Below are 20,880 nucleotides of genomic sequence, written 5' to 3'. Positions count from 1 at the left end.
TTGGCAGATCACTTTTTGGAAGTAATAATCTGCGACTGTTTGTGGGACACTGCTGTGCACAATTGGCTGGTGCATTTCGCCCACAAAATAGAGTCAATTCACTTAACAATATATTATGAGGGCTATTGCTGTGCACAAATTGTCTGCCTTGTTTGCCTAAAAATACCATTACTGCACTTCATAGTAAAATCCTGTGAAGCGGTTTGAGAAGTCCCAACAACCTGATAAGGCGCTATATCAAATGCAAGCATTATTAATTACCTTCAGGTAAATAATTGTCGGAAGCGCCGTCCTTTGGACAAGATGTTAAAACCGAGGTCTCGTCTGCCTGTTTGGGGGGTCGATAAGATCCCATGGTGTTACTCAAAATAGAAGAGAATTTCTTTCTCCCAAAGCCCTGGCCAACAATCCCCCAAATAAAATTGGTCACTCACTCCATGGCTATTTGTGGGTCATTGCTGTGCGCTGATTGCCTGCCGGGTTCACCTATAAATAGTGTCATTCACTTGACTTATGAAGCCCTTTGAGTTGATTTGATGTTTCAAGCATTGTAACAGATGTGAGGATTATTCCTGTTATGAGGTGAGGGGAAACTGGCTTCATTAACACCATGAGCCTGTGTGTGGCACCAGAGTGTGGTTCGGGTGGAATTCCAGCTGGGTTCCCACTCGCTCCTTGCCCTTCTCAGTGGGACACCGAATAGGTTGCCTGAAAATGACAGCTGATAGGTGTGGTGGGGGGGAGGAATCCTCAGTGGGATGTGAACGCAGATCGTTCAGTGTCAGTCATTGAGTTATTGCTCTTGATTTGTGTCCATAGTATTTTATTCTATTCTGAATAAGTTCTCTCCCTCCACTCGGTAATCACTACAATGCTTCATGTCCCCTGCTCACTTCACCATTTGTGGACAAGCTTTTCAGTCACTCTGCCACCTCCTCCTCCTAGAACTTGGAACAACCCCTGCATTTATAGGCTATTGGTAGAATCCAGGGAACACCCACCTTAAGGTGGTGGTTGAGCCCGGGAACGACATAAGGTTTTGCACTGCTCAGTAGGAAGCAAGTTAGGAGCCTCTTCAGCTTGTTGTGGCTGGGGCAAAATAAACACTCTGTCACGTTCACTCGTTGAGTGGATTAGTCTCTTATACCAACACAGTCATTAAACGAGAATCCTCCCCTCACTTGGGAGAAACGTTATGAACTCCAGGCTGGAGTCCCTCCGCCTCGCCCCTCTTTAATAATAATCCTTGTATTTGATATAGTACCTTATCACATCATTGAGACATCTCAGAGCGCTTGACAGAATATACTGTGAAGAGAATTGACTGTATATAAATGTATACAAATTATTGCTGTTGTTACATTGAAAGATTCTTGAAGATCCTCTCTCCAGCTTAACAGGACAATGCAGAGGAATATCCGAGTGATTTCCTGCCATGCCCTGACATTGGGTCTCCGTTCTCCTTGGGGGCTTGGATTCCCTTGCCGTACCCCGAGAGGTCTCCAGACACTGGGAACACAGTTCAGCTCCTTCTCCACAGCGAGCCAGGCTGCTGTCCCAAACAATTTCACCGATTATGACTCCATGAGACAGCAGTATCAGCTGCACATGCCAGAGTACTTCAACTTCGCGAGTGACGTCCTGGATAAGTGGAGTGACAGGAGACAGGTATTGTTCAGGAAAATGAGGTGTCAGTGCAGCTGAGTCGGTACCACTTTTGCCTCCGAGTCAGAAAATTGTGGGTTCAAGCCCCACGTCATAGTCCAGACTGACACTCCCAACACAGTGCTGGGGGAGTGCTGCATCTTTTTAAATGTGACGTTAAACCGAGGTCCCCTCCTGCCTGTTTAATGCCCCAATAAAATCAGTCACTCACTGCAAGGCTGTTTGTGGGAAATGGCAATGTGCAAATTGATTGCTCCAATCACCTACAAAATACACCGGTCACTCCACTTTACAGTACAAACAAAACGCAAAATACTGCAGATGCTGGAAATCTGTCGTGGACCTGAAACGTTGACTCATTTTCCTTTCTCCGTAGATGCTGCCTGACCTGCTCAGTGTTCCCAGCGACTTCTCTTTTTGTTTCAATTTACAGTATATCCTGTGATTTGCTTTCAGACGTCTCAGTGATGTGATAAGGCGCTATATCAAATTCAAGGATTATTATAATATTATTAATAATAATGCTATTGATTGCTGAGATTTGTACTTGCCTCTGGTTGCTGACTGGTGCTAACTCTGTGTCTCAGTGCCAGGCTGCCAATGCAGGGTCAGAGGTGGCCCTCTGGTGGGTGAACGGACAAGGTGGAGAAGTGAAGTGGAGCTTCCCTGAGCTGGGAGAATTGTCCAGGAAGGTGGCGAACATCCTGACAGACGCCTGTGGGCTGGGAGCGGGCGATCGGATTCTTCTCATCCTGCCCAGGATTCCCGAGTGGTGGCTCGTCAATGTGGCGTGCTTCCGGACAGGTACATTACCCACCACCAGAGGCAGGATTCCAATGAGATAATAATAATAATAATAATCTTTACATTGGATACAGTGCCTTATCACGTCATTGAGAAGTCTCAAAGTGCTTCACAGGAGGTAGCAATATTGTAAAGTGAATTAACTGTGTATTTTTGTGGGCAAAGCATGGCAGCCAATTTGGAATGGCAGTGTTCCACAAACAGTCATTTACATTTCAGGATTTACAGAGTTAAGGAGAGAAACAGGGCACGGAAACAGACCTTTCGTCCTGAATAGTCCATGCCATCGTTTATATGGCTGTGTATCAGCAAGACTCAGCCGGTAGCACTCTTACTTCTGAGCCGGAGGCTGTGGGTTAGATTAGGAACTCATACAATCTATGATGACACTCCAATACTGTTCTGCATTGAGGTTCTACAGTTGAGACATTAAACCGAGGTTCAGTCTGCCTGGCGTAAAGTTAAAGTTCCCATAGCACTATTCAAAAAGAGAAGGGAGTTTCTTCTCCTGGTGTCCTGGCCAATAAAATTGGTCATTCACTCAATGTTTGTGGGACGTTGCTGTGCGCAAATTGGCTGCCGTGTTTCACCCACAAAATACTAAAATATTTTAGTATAATAAATAATCCCACACAACGTGATCTCTCATATCCATGCATTAAGTTCCATGCCTTGGACTTTAACATTCACTCCATGGCTGGGCACAGGCTGACTACCTGTATATCCTGTGAAATGCTTTGAGACGTCTTCCTGATATGAGAGGCGCTGTCTTAATTATAAGGATCATTACAGTGAAACTCATATAAGTCTTATCTATATAAATTGTATAATCGCCTGAGTCGTACATCCGCCCGAGTCCCATTCAGTTTCCTATCAAAACCACTTAGGTTACTTTGCACTAGCCGTATTAATCATACTGTGTACAGGAAAATTTTCTTGAGCAGTATGTCTCCAGTTCTACAAGGAAGGAAGCATTGCTGGATCTTGTCCTAGGGAATGAAGTAAGTCAGGTTGAATAAGTTTCGGTAGGGGAGCATCTAGGTAACAGTGACCATAATATTATTAGATTTAGATTACTCATGAACAAGGACAAAGTACAGTCAAGGGTGAAAATGCTTGACTGGAAAAGAGCTAATTTTGATGGGCTAAAGAGGGACCTAGAGTTGGTGGACTGGCAAGTAAGAATGGCAGGTAAAACGACTCATGAGCAATGGGAAATCTTCAAAGATACGATAGCTCAGGGTCTAAATAGATATATTTCCACAAAATGGAAATGTGCGAAAACCAAGCCAGCCTGGATGACCAGGGATATTCTGTCTAGGATGAAAAAGAAGAAGATGGGGTACAACAATTGGCGGATGCAAGGCACTGAGGATAGCAAAGCGCATTATAGAGAATGCAGGAGTGATCTTAAAAGAGCGATAAGACACGCTAAAAGATCGCATGAGAAGAGGTTAGCGGGTAACATAAAGGGGAATCCTAAAATATTTTATAAGCACATAAAGGAAAAAAGGTTAGTTAAAGGTAGGGTGGGGCCAATCAAAGACAATGACGGCAATCTTGTTGTGGAGGCAGAGGCCGTGGCTGATGTACTGAACAAGTACTTTGCATCTGTCTTCACAACGGAAACGGATGCCCCAAATGCCGCAGTATTGGATGAGAGGGTAGAGGACATAGATCAGATTACTATAGACAGAGAGGAAGTTCTGAAAAGATTGACTGGGCTCAAAATTGATAAGTCACCAGGACCAGATGGGTTTCACCCAAGGTTGCTGTGGGAGATACGGGTTCAAATAGCGGAGGCTTTGGCCATTATATTTCAATTCATTGGACACAGGAGTGGTGCCAAGAGACTGGAGAGTGGCTAATGTTACCCCACTCTACAAAAAGGGGCAGAAAGACAAGCCCGGAAATTACAGGCCAGTCAGCCTAACTTCGGTAATAGGAAAGCTACTGGAGACCGTAATCCGGGACAAAATAAATCTCTACTTAGAGGAACACGAGGTAATTAGAGACAGCCAACATGGATTTGTTAAAGGCAAATCTTGCCTAACAAATCTAATAGAATTTTTTGAAGAGGTGACTGCGAGGGTTGATGAGGGAAATGCGGTGGACATTATTTACATGGATTTTAAAAAGGCTTTTGACACAGTACCGCATAAGAGTTAATAAAAAAACTGGAGGCCCACGGTATTAAGGGGACAGTAGCCGTTTGGATTAGGAACTGACTGAGTGACAGAATGCAGAGGGTGGTGGTTAATGGGTGTTTCTCGCAATGGAAGGAGGTGTGCAGCGGTGTCCCCCAGGGATCGGTATTGGGACCACTGCTCTTTCTAATATATATTAATGATCTGGACTTGGGCATAGAGAGCACTATTTCCAAGTTTGCAGATGATACCAAGTTAGGTCGGGTAGTAAATAGTGAAGAAGATTGTGACGGACTGCAGGCAGACATACACAGAATGGTGGAATGGGCTGACATGTGGCAGATGGATTTCAATGTAGATAAGTGTGAGGTGATACATTTAGGTAGGAAAAATGATAGGAGGCAATATAGGCTTGGGAGCTCAATCTTAAGGGGGGTGAACGTACAGAGAGATCTGGGCGTTCAAGTGTGAAGGTGGCAGAGCAGCTAGATAGGGCAGTAAAAAGGGCATTTGGTGTACTGAGCTTCATTAGTAGGGGCATAGAGTATGAGAGTAGGGAAGTTATGCTTAATCTGTACAAAACACTGGTTAGGCCTCAGCTGGAGTACTGCGTCCAGTTCTGGGCACCTTACCTCAGGAAGGATATTAAGGCACTGGAAAGGGTGCAGAGGAGATTCACGAGAATGATACCAGGAATGGGGAAGCTTAGCTATGAGGACAGGCTGGAGAAGTTAGGACTTTTCCCATTAGAGCGGAGAAGGTTACTCGGGGACCTGATAGAGGTCTTCAAGATCATGAAAGGTTTCGACAGGCGAGATAGGGAAAAGCTGTTTCCGCTGGTAGGTGTGTCTGTGACTCGTGGTCACAGTCTTAAGATATCTACCAAAAGAAGCAGAGGGGAGGTTAGAAGAAATTTTTTCACTCAGCGAGTTGTTAGAATTTGGAATGATCTGCCCGAAAGGGCAGTGAAGTCCGATACGATAACAGCTTTTAAGAGAGAACTGGATAGGTATCTGGGGAAGACGGGTTTGCAGGGTTATGGGGAGAAAGCTGGTGAGAGGGGTAAATAAAAGTCAGTTGCTCTGTCAAAGAGCCGGCACAGACTCGATGGGCCGAATGGCCTCCTTCTGTGCCGTAACATTCTATGATTCTATGAAATTGAATGTTATGGTCCCAACTGATACGAATTTTACTGTATTTATTAATGACCCGAGACGCCATTCTGTGTGATGAGCTCCATATAAATGCAATTACACAATGTTGCTCTGGCCTCTCTCTCTGCCCTCTCTAGGCACCGTGCTGATCCATTGCTCGACCCAGTTGACGGCCAAAGACATTCTGTACAGGCTGCAAGTCTCGAAGCCAAGTGCATCATTACAGACGATAGCTTGGCACAAGCAGTGGACTCAGTGACGTCTGCCTGTCCCTCAGTCAAAGTCAAACTGATTGTATCAGACAAGCGCAGGAACGGGTGGCTCAACTTGCAGGACCTTTTCAGGTCAGTAACAAAGATCCATCCACAGAGGCTGGAACTCCAACTAGCCCAAGCCCGAAACCCCTCCATTGTCCGCCTCTCCCAGGTCCTGCTGATGAGCAGTGCCCTGGAGAACCACTCAGCTCCTGTTAACCCTGCAAGCCAAAGCCCTAATGGTCCTAGCTGGACAAACAGCTGGGAAGCTTGCCAGGCAGTGCTCTCTATGCGGTTCTAGCTGGTTAAACTCCAGCGGTTATCTCAATGCACAATCTGGAGTTCCCAAGCCTTGACTCTTGCCAACCTGCACCTAATACTCTCCAGGATTATAGGTGGCATACATGTAAGGTCCTCTCAGCCTGATTTGATATTCTTAGGCATGGTGATGGGTTCCGACATGTGTCAACCACCTGGCTGACAAAAAAAAGTTTAGATTAATAATACCTCAATCTGTGTGTGAGGTGTCACTGTAAATCGAGGCGTATTATTCTTTAAGGTGGTAAATCAGAGATTTACTGCTTTATTAAATGCATTAATAGGATTAAGCAATAAAGCATTCAGTTTCCAAATATGCTCGATCCAAAGATATTTAAATTTTCATTAATAATAATTAAATTAATAATAATCCATTTAATTATTATTAACTTAAACATCTTTAATTTAAATATATTATATATATTAAATTCTGTCTTTATGTTTGATTGTTCCCCCCCCACCACCACCACCCAAACGAATGGGTGAGGAAATTTGAGACTTGAGGAAACAAAAGACCATTCCTTAATCACACCGTTGTTTTGGTCCCTAAAGAGATACATCACCCGACCACGAGTGTGTGAAGAGCAAGAGCTCAGATATGATGGCCATTTTCTTTACCAGTGGGACTACTGGAGCCCCGAAAATGACCCAACATACACACGGCAGCTTTGGCGTGGGCCTGATAGTCAATGGGAGGTGAGCCATTTCAGCCCAACTCTGCACAACACCATGATGCTACAATAATAATAATAAACCTTGCATTTCATATAGCACCTTATTATGTCATTGAGACGTCTCAAAACATTTCACAGAATACACTGTAAAGTGAATTGACTGTATATTTTGTGGGCGAAACGCGGCAGCCAATTGCGTACAGCAGAGTCCCACAAACAGTCGTGGATTGAGTGTTGTTATTAAATACATATTTTTTCTAAGGGATTATTACCCCCAGAAAGCGATCTGCCAATCGATTAACAACAGTGTTCCTATTTACTTTACTACAAACAGAGGCATGTGGAGTAAGGAAACTTGCCTAAAGTTTCGCCCTGCCCAGGAATCAAAGCCGGGTCCTCTTGTTTGCGAGGCGAGTGCTCTAACTTTATAAAGGTATCAAGTATATTATAATAATAATGATTATCCTTGTATTTGATATAGCACTTTATCACATCATCCAGATATCTCAAAGTGCTTCACAGGATTTACAATAAAGTGTAGTGACTGTGTATTTTGTAAGCGAACGCAGCAGCTGATTTGCACACAGCGACATTCCACAAGTACAATCATTGGGCAGGAGGCTGACTGACAATATTCATGTACTAGGTACTGGCTGGACCTGACTACCTCCGATGTGATGTGGAATACTTCAGACACCGGCTGGGGCAAGTCTGTCTGGAGCAGTCTATTCGCAACATGGGTTCAAGGCTCCTGCGTCTTTGTCCATCACTTGCCGCGGTTTCAATCTCAGACCGTGCTGGAGGTAAAGAACTGTCTCCTCACATGTTGTTGGTTTTGTATTGGGGGAAAATTAGAGCTCACTCTAAATAATAATAATAATAATAATCCTTGCATTTGATAGAGCGCCTCATCACGTCTTCAAGATGTCTCAAAGAGCTTCACAGGAGACACTGTAAAGTGAAGTAACTGTGTGTTTTTTGGACAAAATGCAGCAGCCAACTGTGCGCAGCAGTGTCCCACACAGTTGTGGATTGAGTGACCAAATCATTATCTATTTATTTTTCGAAGGATTATTACCCCCAGAAGCAATCCACCAATCGATGAACAAGCGGGTTCCTACTTACTGCTAGATAAAGAGAGGCATGTGCGTGTGTGGAGTAAGGAGACTCACCTAAGTTTTAGCCCCGCCCGGCCGGGAATCAAACCGGGTCCTCTGGCTTGCGAGGCAAACACACTAACCACTACACTACAGGACTTCACAGTAACTTAGCACCACTCACGTGCTGAGTATACACAAATCACAGCTGCACAATTAGTGCACAGTCATCCAAACCACTGTCATTCACTCTCACTCCCACTCACTCATTCACTTTCACTTCCTGTTCCTCTCAAAGGCTGACACCCTGATTACCTCACATTGTTCTTGTTGGTCTCAGGTAATTCCTTCTGCAATGTTTTTCCCCCAGACCTTGTCCAGATATCCAGTCACTACCTTCTGCTCTGCACCTACTGTCTATCGCATGTTGGTCCAACACAATCTCTCCAGGTACAGTGTCCATTGGCCAAGCTCATGAAAAATTGGTAAATGTTTGATCAGGTTAATAATAATAATCATAATAATAATATTTGCATTTCATATAGCGCCTTATCGTGATAAGGCATCTCAAACGCTTCACAGGGACCCTACCCCGAGTGAGGGATGCTAGACAAATGCAAGTTGCTGTTGTTGTTGTCATCTTTCTTTAGTTGACGTCCCTGACTTGTTTCTGGTATAATTACAGCTACAGATTCAAAAGCCTGCAGCACTGTGTGAGCGCAGGGGAACCCATCAACCCCGAGGTGATGGAGAAGTGGAAAGAGCAGACAGGCCTCGACATCTACGAAGGATATGGCCAGACTGAGACTGTAGGTGCTTTCACCGCAAACGGCTGTGTTTGGTTCTTGTACTTTTTTTGCTGAGGAAAGAGAGTAGTATTGGATATAAAAAGCAATCAGCAAGTCTCTGTCCTCAGAAGGTGACCTTGAAAGCTAGCCTCGCTGTTACGTCCTTCACTTTAAACCTGTGTGAGCGTGCGCTCCAATCCAGGATACTGTATAATGTGAGAGCCAATTCAAGCTGCACATTAAAAGTACCTGGGTTTTACTCCGCCCCTTCCCTCCCCCCCCCACCCCAGTAGTTGCCGTCCTTTAGATGAGACATTAAACTGAGGTCCCATCAGCCTGTTCAGGTGGACGTTAAAGATCCCGTGGCACTATTCAAAAAGAGAAGGGAGTTTCTCTCGCCTGGTGTCCTGGTCAACAATCCCCCAAATAAAATTGGTCACTCACTCCGTGGCTGTTTGTGGGACATTACTGGGTGCAACTGGCTGCCACATTTTGCCCACAAAATGCACAATCAATCCATTTTACAGTATATCCTGTGAAGCGCATTGAGACATCTCGATGACGTGATAAGACTATATCAAATTGCAAGGATTATTATTTCCTGCTTTTTTTAAAACAAAACAAATCTACAGCTTTTTTTCTGGACATCTGATTTTTTCTTCTGTAAGGTTGGCAGGTATGAGGTATGAGAGAGGTAGATTTTTTTTTGAAGTTTTGAAAATGAGAGCGAGACAAAGAGAATGGGGAGAAGTCCAGAGAGCAGGGCAAAGTGGCTGAAAGTTTGGCCGTCAATAGTGATGCAGAGGAACTGGGTGAGGACGTCTCTTCCACACCTATTGCTTTAGGTGAAAATTTAATTCAGGCCAGGAGAGAAACCTGAAGGTAGCCAGGCTGCTACAAACCTGTTAAGAGAAATGTCTACTTTAACTCTCAATGTAAAAAGAGCTAAATGAGCACTCTTGGCTAGATAGGCAGGGAGTTCAGATTCGAGAGGGACAGATGGTTGCTGAAACAACAACTTGTATTTATACAGCACCCTTCATATGGGGCAGCATCTCGGAACAGTGGCAGAGCCTGACGCTGAGCCAGTGGGGAAGGGATGAGGTGACCTTAAACACACTTTCGGCCATCTTCCCCCTCTAGCTCAGGTGCTAAGCCTTAGACTGTCCAGTAGACTGGGATAACCTCCTGATGTGAAAGGCAGTATATATAAATGTATCTGACTGTTGTTTCTCTGGTCTCCACACACGACTTAGGTCCTGATCTGTGGAAACTTCAAAGCATGAAAATTAAACCTGGTTCCATGGGGAAGCCATCACCAGCCTATGACGTTCAGGTAACAATCAGTCTCACTCAGACAGCATGCGTTCTCACACCCAGGTAACTTTTTCTAATGTTTTCATAATGTCACCTCACAGCTGTTTAGAGCATCATAGAATCCTACAGCACAGAAGCAGGCTCATTTGGCCCATCGTGCCTGAAAGAGCTTTGAAAGAGCTATCCAATTAATCCCACTCCCCCCCTCTTTCCCCAAAGCCTTGCTAATCGACTGGGTGTTTACTGCTGGGTAGAGGCATGTGGAGTAAGGGAACTTGCCTTACAAAATTAAAGCACCTTTTATGTTGAGAGGATGTCCCAAGGTGCTGGACAATCAGTGTTTCGGACCCGAGCAGGGGATCGGGAAAAGTGGAGGGCGGTGGGGGAGGGGTAGGAGGGTGATCGAAGGCACGGTTGAAGAGGAGGGTCTTGAGATGGGTCTTGAAGGAGACAAGGGAGGGGATGAGAGGATGGGACTGTGGGATGGAGTTCCAGATGTTTTGCCTAAGAGTTTGTCCTGCCTGGGAATCAAACCGGGGTCCTCTCATTTGCAAAGCAAATGCTCTAACCAATACACTACAGGTCTCCACGTAAACTGCAGGACTCCATTGTTCCTTTCCATCATATTTGGTGTGTGTGTCTGGCTCTGTTTGTAGGGCTCTTGCCTCTGAGGCAGGAGGCTGTGGGTTCAAGCCACAATGTCTGATCACTTCTATGAGTAGCTGTAAATCCCTCTGTTTGAAATTGCAGATTATAGATGAGAACTGTAAGCCGGTGTCTCTGGGAACAGAGGGAAACATCGCCATCAGGGTGGAGCCTGTCCGACCCCTCAACTTCTTCTCCGGATATCTTGTGAGGTTCAAGTACTGAGCGAGCAACCTACACACACAGGCCGTGCCTCATTGTATATTCACACCCACACGCGCACACACAGATACGCACACACAGATACACACACACACACACAAAGACGGATGCACACACAAGCACACACACACACACACACACACAGGGTGAATCGGAAGTACTTGCTCATACAGTTTTTACTTCTTAATTATGTTTCTTTTATGGTTTGACATTGGTAGAGATTTTGCGGCTATTATAGGACATATCTTTCAGCACATTTGTGAAACTTTGTGTCACCGAGTGATGCGTGTAAATGTCTACACGGCATGACAGTTTGTACATCTCATACACACATTATGAGAAATAACAATTATTATTGTATTTCTGTGTTGCTAGGGAGATCCCGAGAGAACGGCCTTGTCGATGCGGGGGGGCTTTTACCTGACGGGAGACCGGGGGCTGGAGGATGAGGACGGCTACATCTGGTTTGTGGGAAGGTCGGATGATGTCATTCTCTCCTCAGGGTAATGGCCACATTGCACTATCACTGAGTCATTCACACCACAGGGAGGGCAGGAGGCAGGGTTATCAAATATCATGCCTTACATCACATCGAAAAGGAGGATATTCACCTCAAATCAAGCCATTAGGGAAACCCGCAAGCCCAATGCCCAACGGGTGGGGTGGTCTTAACTGGATGTGCAATGGGCAGTTTGCCAGCCAGTGTTCACAATGGAAAGCTATGCAATACCTCCGGGGTGGGGGGGTGGCGTAGGTTAGTAGAGTTTCCCTGGAACTGAACTGGCTCCAAGGTGACATGTTTGGCCACAGAATATCAGAATCGAGTCCACCCTTTGTTGTTCATCATGTGTCAGACACCTGGCTGATCAAGGTGACGGGTTTCCACTTGTGTCAGACTTCTGCAAGTTCACAAGGATTTCAAATCAGAAAGTGATAAATGTGGTCGTGTTTAGGACTGACTGAGGGCAGCGGGTTTTGCAGGTATCGTATTGGACCATTCGAGGTGGAGAGCGCTTTGATCGAGCACCCAGCGGTGGCTGAGTCTGCAGTGGTCAGCAGCCCCGATCCTATCAGAGGAGAGGTCGGTTCCCAGCGCCCAGTAACTAACAAACACGTTTGTAATCTGCACAACCAAACTAACTCGCCTCACATGCATCACCAGTGCTCATGGAACCTTGCACCAGCAGCTTCGACAAGAGAGAATAAAACACCGACGTGGAATATTTTATATAGAGCATTACAGCACAGAAACAGGCCATTCGATCCATCTAGTATGTGCTGATATTTATGCTGCTTTCAAACCCCCACACCTCTTATTCCCCTCTCCGATCCGCGCGATTCCCTGCTCCCTCGTCCATGCAATGTTTCCTCTTAAATACTTTTACTTTTAGCTTGAACCAAAGCTCCTGGCTGTGGGTTCCACATTCTCACCACGTGAAGAAGTTCTTCTTTAAACTCCCTTTTAGAGCGGTTACTGGCTTATATCAAACCCTCGCTTTTCGGAATCACCAACAAGTGGAAACAGAATATCAATTATTCAATATCACTTATTGAATTCTTTCATAATCTTAAACACCTCCTTTCAGTCGTCTCACCTCAAGAGAGAAAAGCTCTAACTTGGCCAATCTTTCCCGATAGCCTTGTCCGCTCGTCTCTGACAACATCCTTGGAAATCTATGCCAACCTCTTTCCAATGCTAAAATCCTCTAGGTGTGGGGACTTGTGTGGAGTGTAAGCACTGGCACGGACTGGTCGTTTCTGTGCTGGGTCACTCTGTGTATTGCAGTAATGGGTGAGTTACAGCCCACTAGGCTACAATCAAGATTTGTCACTGCGAGGATGACCCATAGAAATCACTCCCAACCTCCCGTCTCCGACACGCTACCCTGCACAAAGTATATATATATTATATACGCGCGCACACACACACACACACACACACACACAAGTTGTTGTCGGAGTATGCAGAGTTTGGGGCACATACTTACCTGGACCAAACTCCATACCCACATCTCACTAGTTCTGGCCCAGACTTTATTGGCTCCCCATCACCAAATGGATCGACTTCAATATCCTCACACTCGTGTTCAAATCCCTTCACTCCCTGGCACTTCCCACCCTCTCCGATCTCCTCACTCCTCAATCCACAACTCGGTGCTCCGTTCGACTGGCACCGGCATCCTGCTCGTCACTCGTGTCCTCCACTCCACCATTGGAGGTCACACATTCAGCCACTACATCCCAAAACTCTGGAACACTCCCTCAATCCCTCCACTTTGCCCCCCCTCTTTTTCAAGTACCGCCAAAAACCTTCCTTTTCGACCGTGCTTTTGGTCACTTCCATCGCTCAATCCCCCGGCTCGGAGTCAGGCTCCACCACTGTTAAACGCTCTGAGACGCTACCCTGAGTGGAGGGCATTATATAAGTGCAGGTTATTGTTGTTGTCCTAAGAGTCCTTTCTCCGTCAGGTTGTCAAGGCCTTTGTCATTCTGACTCCCGGCTACACTTCACACAGTCCCGAGGAGTTAATTACCGAGTTACAGGAACACGTGAAGAAAGTGACCGCCCCATACAAGTACCCACGGAAGGTAAATTTGACCCTCTGGGTGGTTCCTCTGCACGGGTCAGCACCTTAAACACGTGTGACTGGGTCACTGTCACATGGTCCTGGCTGGACAAGCAGCAGATGGGATCACACATCACCTTAACCCCCACTTACACTGTTCTCACTTACATGAACTCTCAGAGGACGTGTAATAGCACGGATGTGATCCTGGTGCACATTGGTGTGCAGTCGCACACTGATCATGGTATATATTTGTGTGCATAATTACAGTGTACATTAGTGTGCACAATTACACACTGATTCTGCTATTAGATTGGTGTGCATCGCACTAAAGAAATACTATTGAATCGATCTTACTAGGCACTTAAGACAGTACTTACATTTGTATAGCACCTTTCACGTCAGGAGAACATCCCAAGTCCCTGGGACTTATCAAATGCAATAAATATCAGGGAACGATTGAAACTACCAGCACAGGCTGTTCCTACAACTTGTTTTGTTCACATTCTAGTCCGTGAACTCAAGTGTCAGGGTCCTGTGTACACAGCAACTCTGATCCAAATTTGTAAATCATTGCAGATGTCCACTATTAGAGGGTGTCTTCACCCAGGCATGTACAGCACTGTGTGATACAGTAATCCTGGCATCTCTGATACAACTCCTACATCACAACCTCTCAAAGCGCTGCACAGGCAATTGTGGTAAAGGGTAGTGACTGTGTTTGTGGGCGACCAAGGAAAGCCAATCTGCGCACTACAGATAACTGATAATAATTCAAACAACATGAATTTCACAGAGACCCCACCCCCCAAACACACAGATTCATAGACACACAGATGCAGATACACTCACACACAGATATACACATACACACAGATACACATACATACATAGATACACATACACACACCCACACATTGCTGTGTTGGCAGCAGACTCTACTTAAAACCTTTTTTTTCTGCAGATTGAATTTGTGCAGCAACTTCCCAAAACCATTAGTGGGAAAATTCAGAGAATCAAGTTACGGAATAAAGAATGGGGAAGAGCTTCCCACTGAACATCGTAAATTAGAATCATTAATTACAAATACAGTAAAATGGTTCAAATAAATACAATAATCTCTTACATTTGAGACATCCCAAAACCCTTCACTATGAAATGTAGTAATCTTTTTGTTGGGTGATTACAGCAGCCAATTTGCACACAGCCATGAAGTTAGACTAAATTTATGATCGTCAGGGACACCTGGAAAAAAAACTCGCTTCTTTTCAAATGGTGCCATTGGAATGTTTAACATTCATCTGAACACGCAAACGGACCTCAGTTTAATGTCTCATCTGAGGGACAGTACCTCCAACAATGCAACTCTCCCTCCAGACTGCACTGGAGCATCAGCCTGGACTGTGAGATCAACGTCCCAGTATGAGGTTCGAACCCACAACCTTCTGACTCAAGAGGTCAGAGTGCTACCAACTGAGCCAGGCGGACATCAAACATCTTCTCTGGAAACCTGGGGTCTTTCCTTTTCTCTCCACAGACAATGGACCAACATTGGGTACAACACAAAATAGTTTTTATTGTAAATCACAAAAGTTATGTAAAAAAATAGAGCGAGTTACAGTTTCTAGGCCTTTGGTTAAAAAAGCAGAAAACAAATCATCAACTTTGAATGTTGTTTTACGGAAACGGTGACTGTAAACTGAGATTAAAAACAGAAAAGGAGGGACGATGGTGTTTTTTGATTGAAGGAATTGACACAAGCATCACAGACCAGTTAGTCCCATTCCTCCAACTCACTGCAGTTTACTCCAGAGGTTTTGACTGTGTTTTGTGGGCGAAACGCCTGGTGACCCAGACTCTGCTGTCAGCTGCGGAAGGGACAGCGTTGGCCCAGTTACCTGCACTGGGAGAGAAGCCGGGGGTCCGGGGAGGAGTGGGTGGTGAGTACCGAGATCTCCCTCTTCAGCGCCCGCTCCCACTTAAAGTAGCCACAGCCCCGGCCGTTCTCAGCATCTTGCTTCCCCCGCGGGCACGAGTAGAAAGCCTCGCCGTGGTTAAGGCCAGGGGCGGAGACTCTGAGCCTGCGAGCTCGCCGTCCACACCCACACAGCGGGGGCGTCAGCTTCCACCCCCCGGGGGGCAGCGGGGCGAGAGGTGGAGCACAGCCCGGGGGCGGGGCACAGGCCGGGAGCCGAGCGAGGGGCGGGGCACGGGCTGGGGGCCGAGTGAGGGGCGGGGCACGGGCTGAGGGCGGGGCACGGGTTGCGGCGTTACTGCAATCTGTGTGGACGGTGAAGGGTGGCTTCTTGCAGGGCCTGAGAGGGCTCAGACGGGAGCCTTTTCTTTTGGCAGTACCGGCCCAGCCCCCGGCCAGCGAGATGCCCGAGGTGAGCGCCAGTGTGGGCACCAGCACAGCAGCTCCGGGCTGCACACCCCTGGACATCATCGAGCAGTCTTTCCCAGCTTTGCCATGACTGAGGGGGGCAGGAAGAGTGTTCAGTTGTGTCTTCAGGGATAGGAGGCTGTGACAGGCCCCGTTCGCACACAGCCCAGAAGATTTTGTACAAATGCTTTTGCCCCCTTCCGCGTGCCCGCTCTGCCCTGCGGCTCTGCCTTCAGCAGGTCCTGTCCTGCGGGCACTGGCTGTGGGGACGAGGCCGCCGCTGGCACTATGGTCACCGCCCCCGAGGTTAGGCCTGTCCTCAGGCTGCCCATTGGCTGGTAGCCCGAGCACCCGATTCTTCATCAGAGGAACCTAATAAAACAGCATCACAGAATATACAGTGGTTATTATTGCTCCAGGATAACAAAACCTGTGAATAATACTAATAATGATAATCATCATCCTTGGATTTGATCCAGCACCTTATCCAGTTGTTGATAATTACTGTAATTATCGTTATGTAATAATAATTGTAATAATTATGGTAAGTAATGTAATTATTAAGGCAACAGTTCCTGGTAAGGATGGAGCTGAACTCACCACTGACCACTCACCCTGTCCAACGACTTGGTGACTCTCATCTTACAGCCGTCATTGATCATGCGCCAGGCCAGCCGAGCGGTGTTCCGGGCGTCATCCAGACCTGTGTTCATTTACAAAAAGGAAGCCGTTAGGATAGCAATCCCCCTCGAAAGCCGATCCGGATTCTGCCTCAACCACAGTCCCAGTTCAGGTGTTGGATGCGCTAACAAACTCCCAGATAAATCATTCCCTCACATTACAGCTGTTTGTGGGGACACAGATGTGCGCAAATTGGCTGCGACATTTCCTATAAAATACAGTCATTCCACTTTGCAGTAAAAACACACACACACCACACGCACAAATGGACTCACCTGCACACCACACGCACAAATGAACTCACACACACACCACACAAATAGAATCACTCTCTCTCTCTCACACACACCATTTCCAGATATAAGGCAGTGGTAACTAAGCGCCATTACTAACCGGAGTGCTCACGACCTGAAAACACAATGCCTACATCCTGCAGTGCTCCATTCAGACCGTGTGGTTTTCGGTTATAGAACGACTGCAACACAAAATTAGTCTCAGGTCAGCCCAAGCCACCAGGCACACGAACCTCACAAGAGCAACTTCACAACACGTTGGCCTGTGTCCCCGGAGTCACCAGATCAACAGTTAACTGATTTGTGGAGATGCTGTGGTCCAAAGGACGACACCTCTGACATTGCAGCCTCCCCACTAACCCCAGCACTGTACTGGTGTTCCAGCCTAGACCCCGTGTATACCACTTATGGCTGTCTTACATCTGGACAGGGTGCTTGTGTGTGTGTGTGAGATTGTGTGTGTGTCCATGTCAGTTTGTGTGCATCGGGGGTGTGTGTGTGTGTGTGCGCGCATGTGAGTTTGTGTGTTTAATGATGATGATTATAAAAGAGTTTGCCAAAAGGAGAGCCAGTGTTTCAATCCCAGGCACTGTACTTCCTGTGTTATTCATCAGTCGGACTATAGCACTGATTCGTGCCATCCACACACACACACACACCTTTACCTTGTAGGTCGCTCGGAGATCAATCCAGCTGTTCAGCACATCTGCTTTCCTGAGCTGTTTCCTCTTACACTCGTAGTGCAGGCAGACACCCAGATCCCAGTCTGCGGAAGAGGGCGATGTCAACACCACAACAATTTGTACTTGTATCGCGCCCTACATGCGGGGAGGCATCTCGGAGGGCTAACACTGCCAAAGGATTACAAGGGTTTGCAAACCACACTGAACGCTCTGGCGGTTCCTTCATTTTTCAGAAGTTGCTGCTCACTGAACCGTGTAGATCTTGTGCTCTCAGGCAATGTTCCAGGGGACTGACTGCGCACTGTAGGCCTGTCTGGGGCTCACTTTTCAGACTATATTAATCTTACTGTTTTACACTACAATCTTCAAACAAACCAAATGGCACTCAGTATATACTGAGGGACCTCAGGCAGGTTTCCTTACTCCACACACACACACCTGTGTTTACCTAGCAGTAAGTAGGAACCTGTCTGTTAGTTGATTGGTGGATCGCTTTCCAGGGGTAATAATCCCTACCCCCAAAAAAATGTGGACTCTCGATCTACGACTGTTTGTGCTGTGCGCACTTGGCTGGCGCGTTTCAATTACCTATATATAGTTAATTCACTTTACAGTTGAGTGCTTTGAGACGCCTCAACGACGTGACAAGGCACGATATTAAATGCAAGGATTATTTCTGACTGTACCAGACCAGGTGACAAAGGCACAGGGCCTCAACTCCTTGGCACAGGAGGGAGAAGTGTCTTTGATGAAGGCAATGCCTTTCTCCTGTTGTATCCTGCAAATCCAACGGGAAAACTGAGACAGGCAAATTGCCAGAGGAACGCCCGCTTCCACTTGACTCTGAAAGTAAAACCCAGGCAGCGATTACAAGAGTTTAGCCACCCTGTTTGTCAGAGCAGCTTTTTTTTAAGAGGGAAGTAGATGGGTTCTCATACATGCAGAAACCCATCACCATGCTGGAGTCACCAAAAACCAAACTACTGGGAACTCTCTCTGTATATAGAACATTACCATTTGTTTGGTATGGAGCTCGCACCCTGGGATTGCAGAGATGGGGGGGTGGGGGGGGAGCGCTGCATTGTTGGGAGTGCCGTTCTCGTTCAAGTAGATGTTAAAGAACTCACGGCACTCTTTGAAAAGAGAATGGAGTTTCCTCTCCTGGTGGCCTGGCCAACAATTCCCCAGATAAAATTGATCACTCACTCTGTGGCCATTAGTGGGACACTGTTGTGTGCAATTGGCTGCCGCTGTTTCGTCCACAAAACAGTCAAAGCCACTTTACAGTATATTCTGTGAAGAGGTTTGAAATGTCTCGACGATGTGATAAGACGTTATATCAAATGTAAGGATTATTATTATTATTATTCAAACAGACAACCTAGCAAGCGACAAAGCTATCAGGTTGTATTGCAAGTGATTACGGAAAGGGAAAAACAGGCTTTTTGCAGTGAAAGGTATGAAGCTCTGAGTATCCGGTATGGGAAGCCAGACTTTCCAGCCAGTTTCTTGTGCTGCTAACCTGTTTGATGCCAGTGAGCTCTGTGCAAAACCCGGACAGGATCGGGTGCTCCTGAGGCTGGACGTACGTGTGAAATTCAACCTCTATCTCGCCGCTCGAAGTGTTCAGCAACACTGCTGGGAATTCGACTGGGTGGTGGAGGAACTGGGTGTTATTGAGATCACAGTCACAGTGTTATCAGAGTGCTGTCCCCCCCTTAATTCCCCAGGCTGTTAACTCTGCCGTGCTATGGGTACCATTCTTCACGTGCGACTCTGGACAGTCTGGGCAGACTGTTCAACCATGGTTGGTTGCTGTGGCAGGGAGGAGGGTGGGCAAAATCACAGCAAAATTGTACTCTTCCCCAAGGTCTCACTTCTCTCAGCTATCATTTAAACGCAACATCCTTGCCATGACCCGTTCCGCCTTTCTCCACCACCGCAGCATTGCCTGCCTGTGCTACTGCCTCTCCCCTCAGGCTGCCTGGCACCTCATTCATGCATTCAGGTATATCCCACAAAATTGCAATATATTTGTATTCAATTCTCTAATATACACAACCCCACAATTAACAGCATCTACCTTCTCGGCTTTCTTTTCTGGAGACTTTACTCACTTATTTCCGGAGGGTAGCGGGACTTCCCATCTTTCCAGCAAGTAGACTCAAAGTCAATAATAATTAAATAGGAAAAAAACTGATCTATAAAAATAAACAGCACAAAAGCTCCAGTTGGCTTTAATTCGAAAAAAAAGGATCAGTGCTTTCACAATTGGAGCATTTACCAGGAGTTCTGCCGGTTTCTGGGCCAACCAAACATTTAGAAAATTTACAACGAATATTCTCACACATCAAGGAAATGAAGCCTCAATAATAAAATAACAACATTCTGCAAATTTGATAAAGTGCTATATAATGTCAAAACATCTCAAAGCATCTATCATACACCACACAGCCCTCTCCACCCACACACCATCAGATCAGCATCAGAGATAATTGCTTTCAAATACTGCGACTGTGGATAGTATCATTATTCTCAGTCAAGTCAGGTTAATTGTCCTCAGTCACCTCAGATGCCACTTACTTGGTTTAGATTTTTGATTGACATCTTCCAGAGATGATGATGAGCGTTTCCTTATTAGGCCAAGCTTCCTGGAGAGACCAGGGGTTACAGTGAAAATTGTTCCAGTAAAAAAAACTCAGAAAAACAGCAATGCCTGCAAACTTGAGAAAGAATTTAAGAAAAAACACATTGCCCTAATTTGATAGTGTAAAGCACATCATTACAACCAGTGTCAAACTATCTTTTACAGTACGAGAATCAATCCTGTTCTTCAGATACGAATCATTGTTTTAAATAAATAGTTGGCACTCGCCTTACACAGAGATTGCTTCAAGATTCCAGGTTCTGGTGCTTTACAAAAAAAAGTGTGATCCCAAACTCTACTGTCTCCCTATCCCCAAACGGAAAATCCTCACCTCCAAATCCCTCCATAGCCTCACCCCGCCCTACCTCTGCAATCTCCAGCACTTTATAAATATGGTGTGTATTGTATTATTGTGAGTGATAGCCGGGGGCTGTTGGGCAGAACAGAGAGCAACTCCCTTCCCTATCTGAGCACTGCAGTGCTGCAGAGCCTTTAACATCCACCTGAATAGGCACAGAAGAGGCCTCGGTTTAATGTCTCA

General features: G+C 46.1%; 2 protein-coding genes across 2 annotated transcripts; one reads left to right on the top strand and one right to left on the bottom strand.

Moving 5' to 3' along the window:
- The first annotated feature begins 1,394 nt into the window (after positions 1–1,394).
- acsm3 (acyl-CoA synthetase medium chain family member 3) lies at positions 1,395–14,950 on the top strand. Its single transcript, XM_007908215.2, is given in 15 exon segments — positions 1,395–1,668; positions 2,259–2,469; positions 5,908–5,976; positions 5,979–6,114; positions 6,895–7,038; positions 7,663–7,819; positions 8,484–8,563; positions 8,799–8,922; positions 10,158–10,179; positions 10,182–10,237; positions 10,969–11,070; positions 11,461–11,588; positions 12,067–12,166; positions 13,555–13,674; positions 14,617–14,950. Coding segments are annotated over 15 exon segments (1,806 nt in total). The 5' UTR covers positions 1,395–1,404; the 3' UTR covers positions 14,710–14,950.
- Positions 14,951–15,266: 316 nt separating this feature from the next.
- eri2 (ERI1 exoribonuclease family member 2) lies at positions 15,267–20,686 on the bottom strand. Its single transcript, XM_042341144.1, has 9 exons — positions 20,671–20,686; positions 20,276–20,389; positions 19,810–19,893; positions 19,215–19,342; positions 18,379–18,535; positions 17,675–17,775; positions 17,110–17,191; positions 16,650–16,738; positions 15,267–16,407 (listed from the first exon to the last, which is right to left on the bottom strand). Exons 1-9 carry the CDS (start codon positions 20,684–20,686, stop codon positions 15,547–15,549), a joined length of 1,632 nt encoding a protein of 543 aa, XP_042197078.1. The 3' UTR covers positions 15,267–15,546.
- Positions 20,687–20,880: the final 194 nt, after the last annotated feature.

This window comes from Callorhinchus milii, unplaced genomic scaffold (assembly GCF_018977255.1).
Source record: "Callorhinchus milii isolate IMCB2004 unplaced genomic scaffold, IMCB_Cmil_1.0 Scaffold16, whole genome shotgun sequence".
NCBI classification, from domain to species: domain Eukaryota; kingdom Metazoa; phylum Chordata; class Chondrichthyes; order Chimaeriformes; family Callorhinchidae; genus Callorhinchus; species Callorhinchus milii.
Note: the sequence above shows the minus strand (reverse complement) of the source record. Positions and strands in the feature narration are given on the sequence as shown.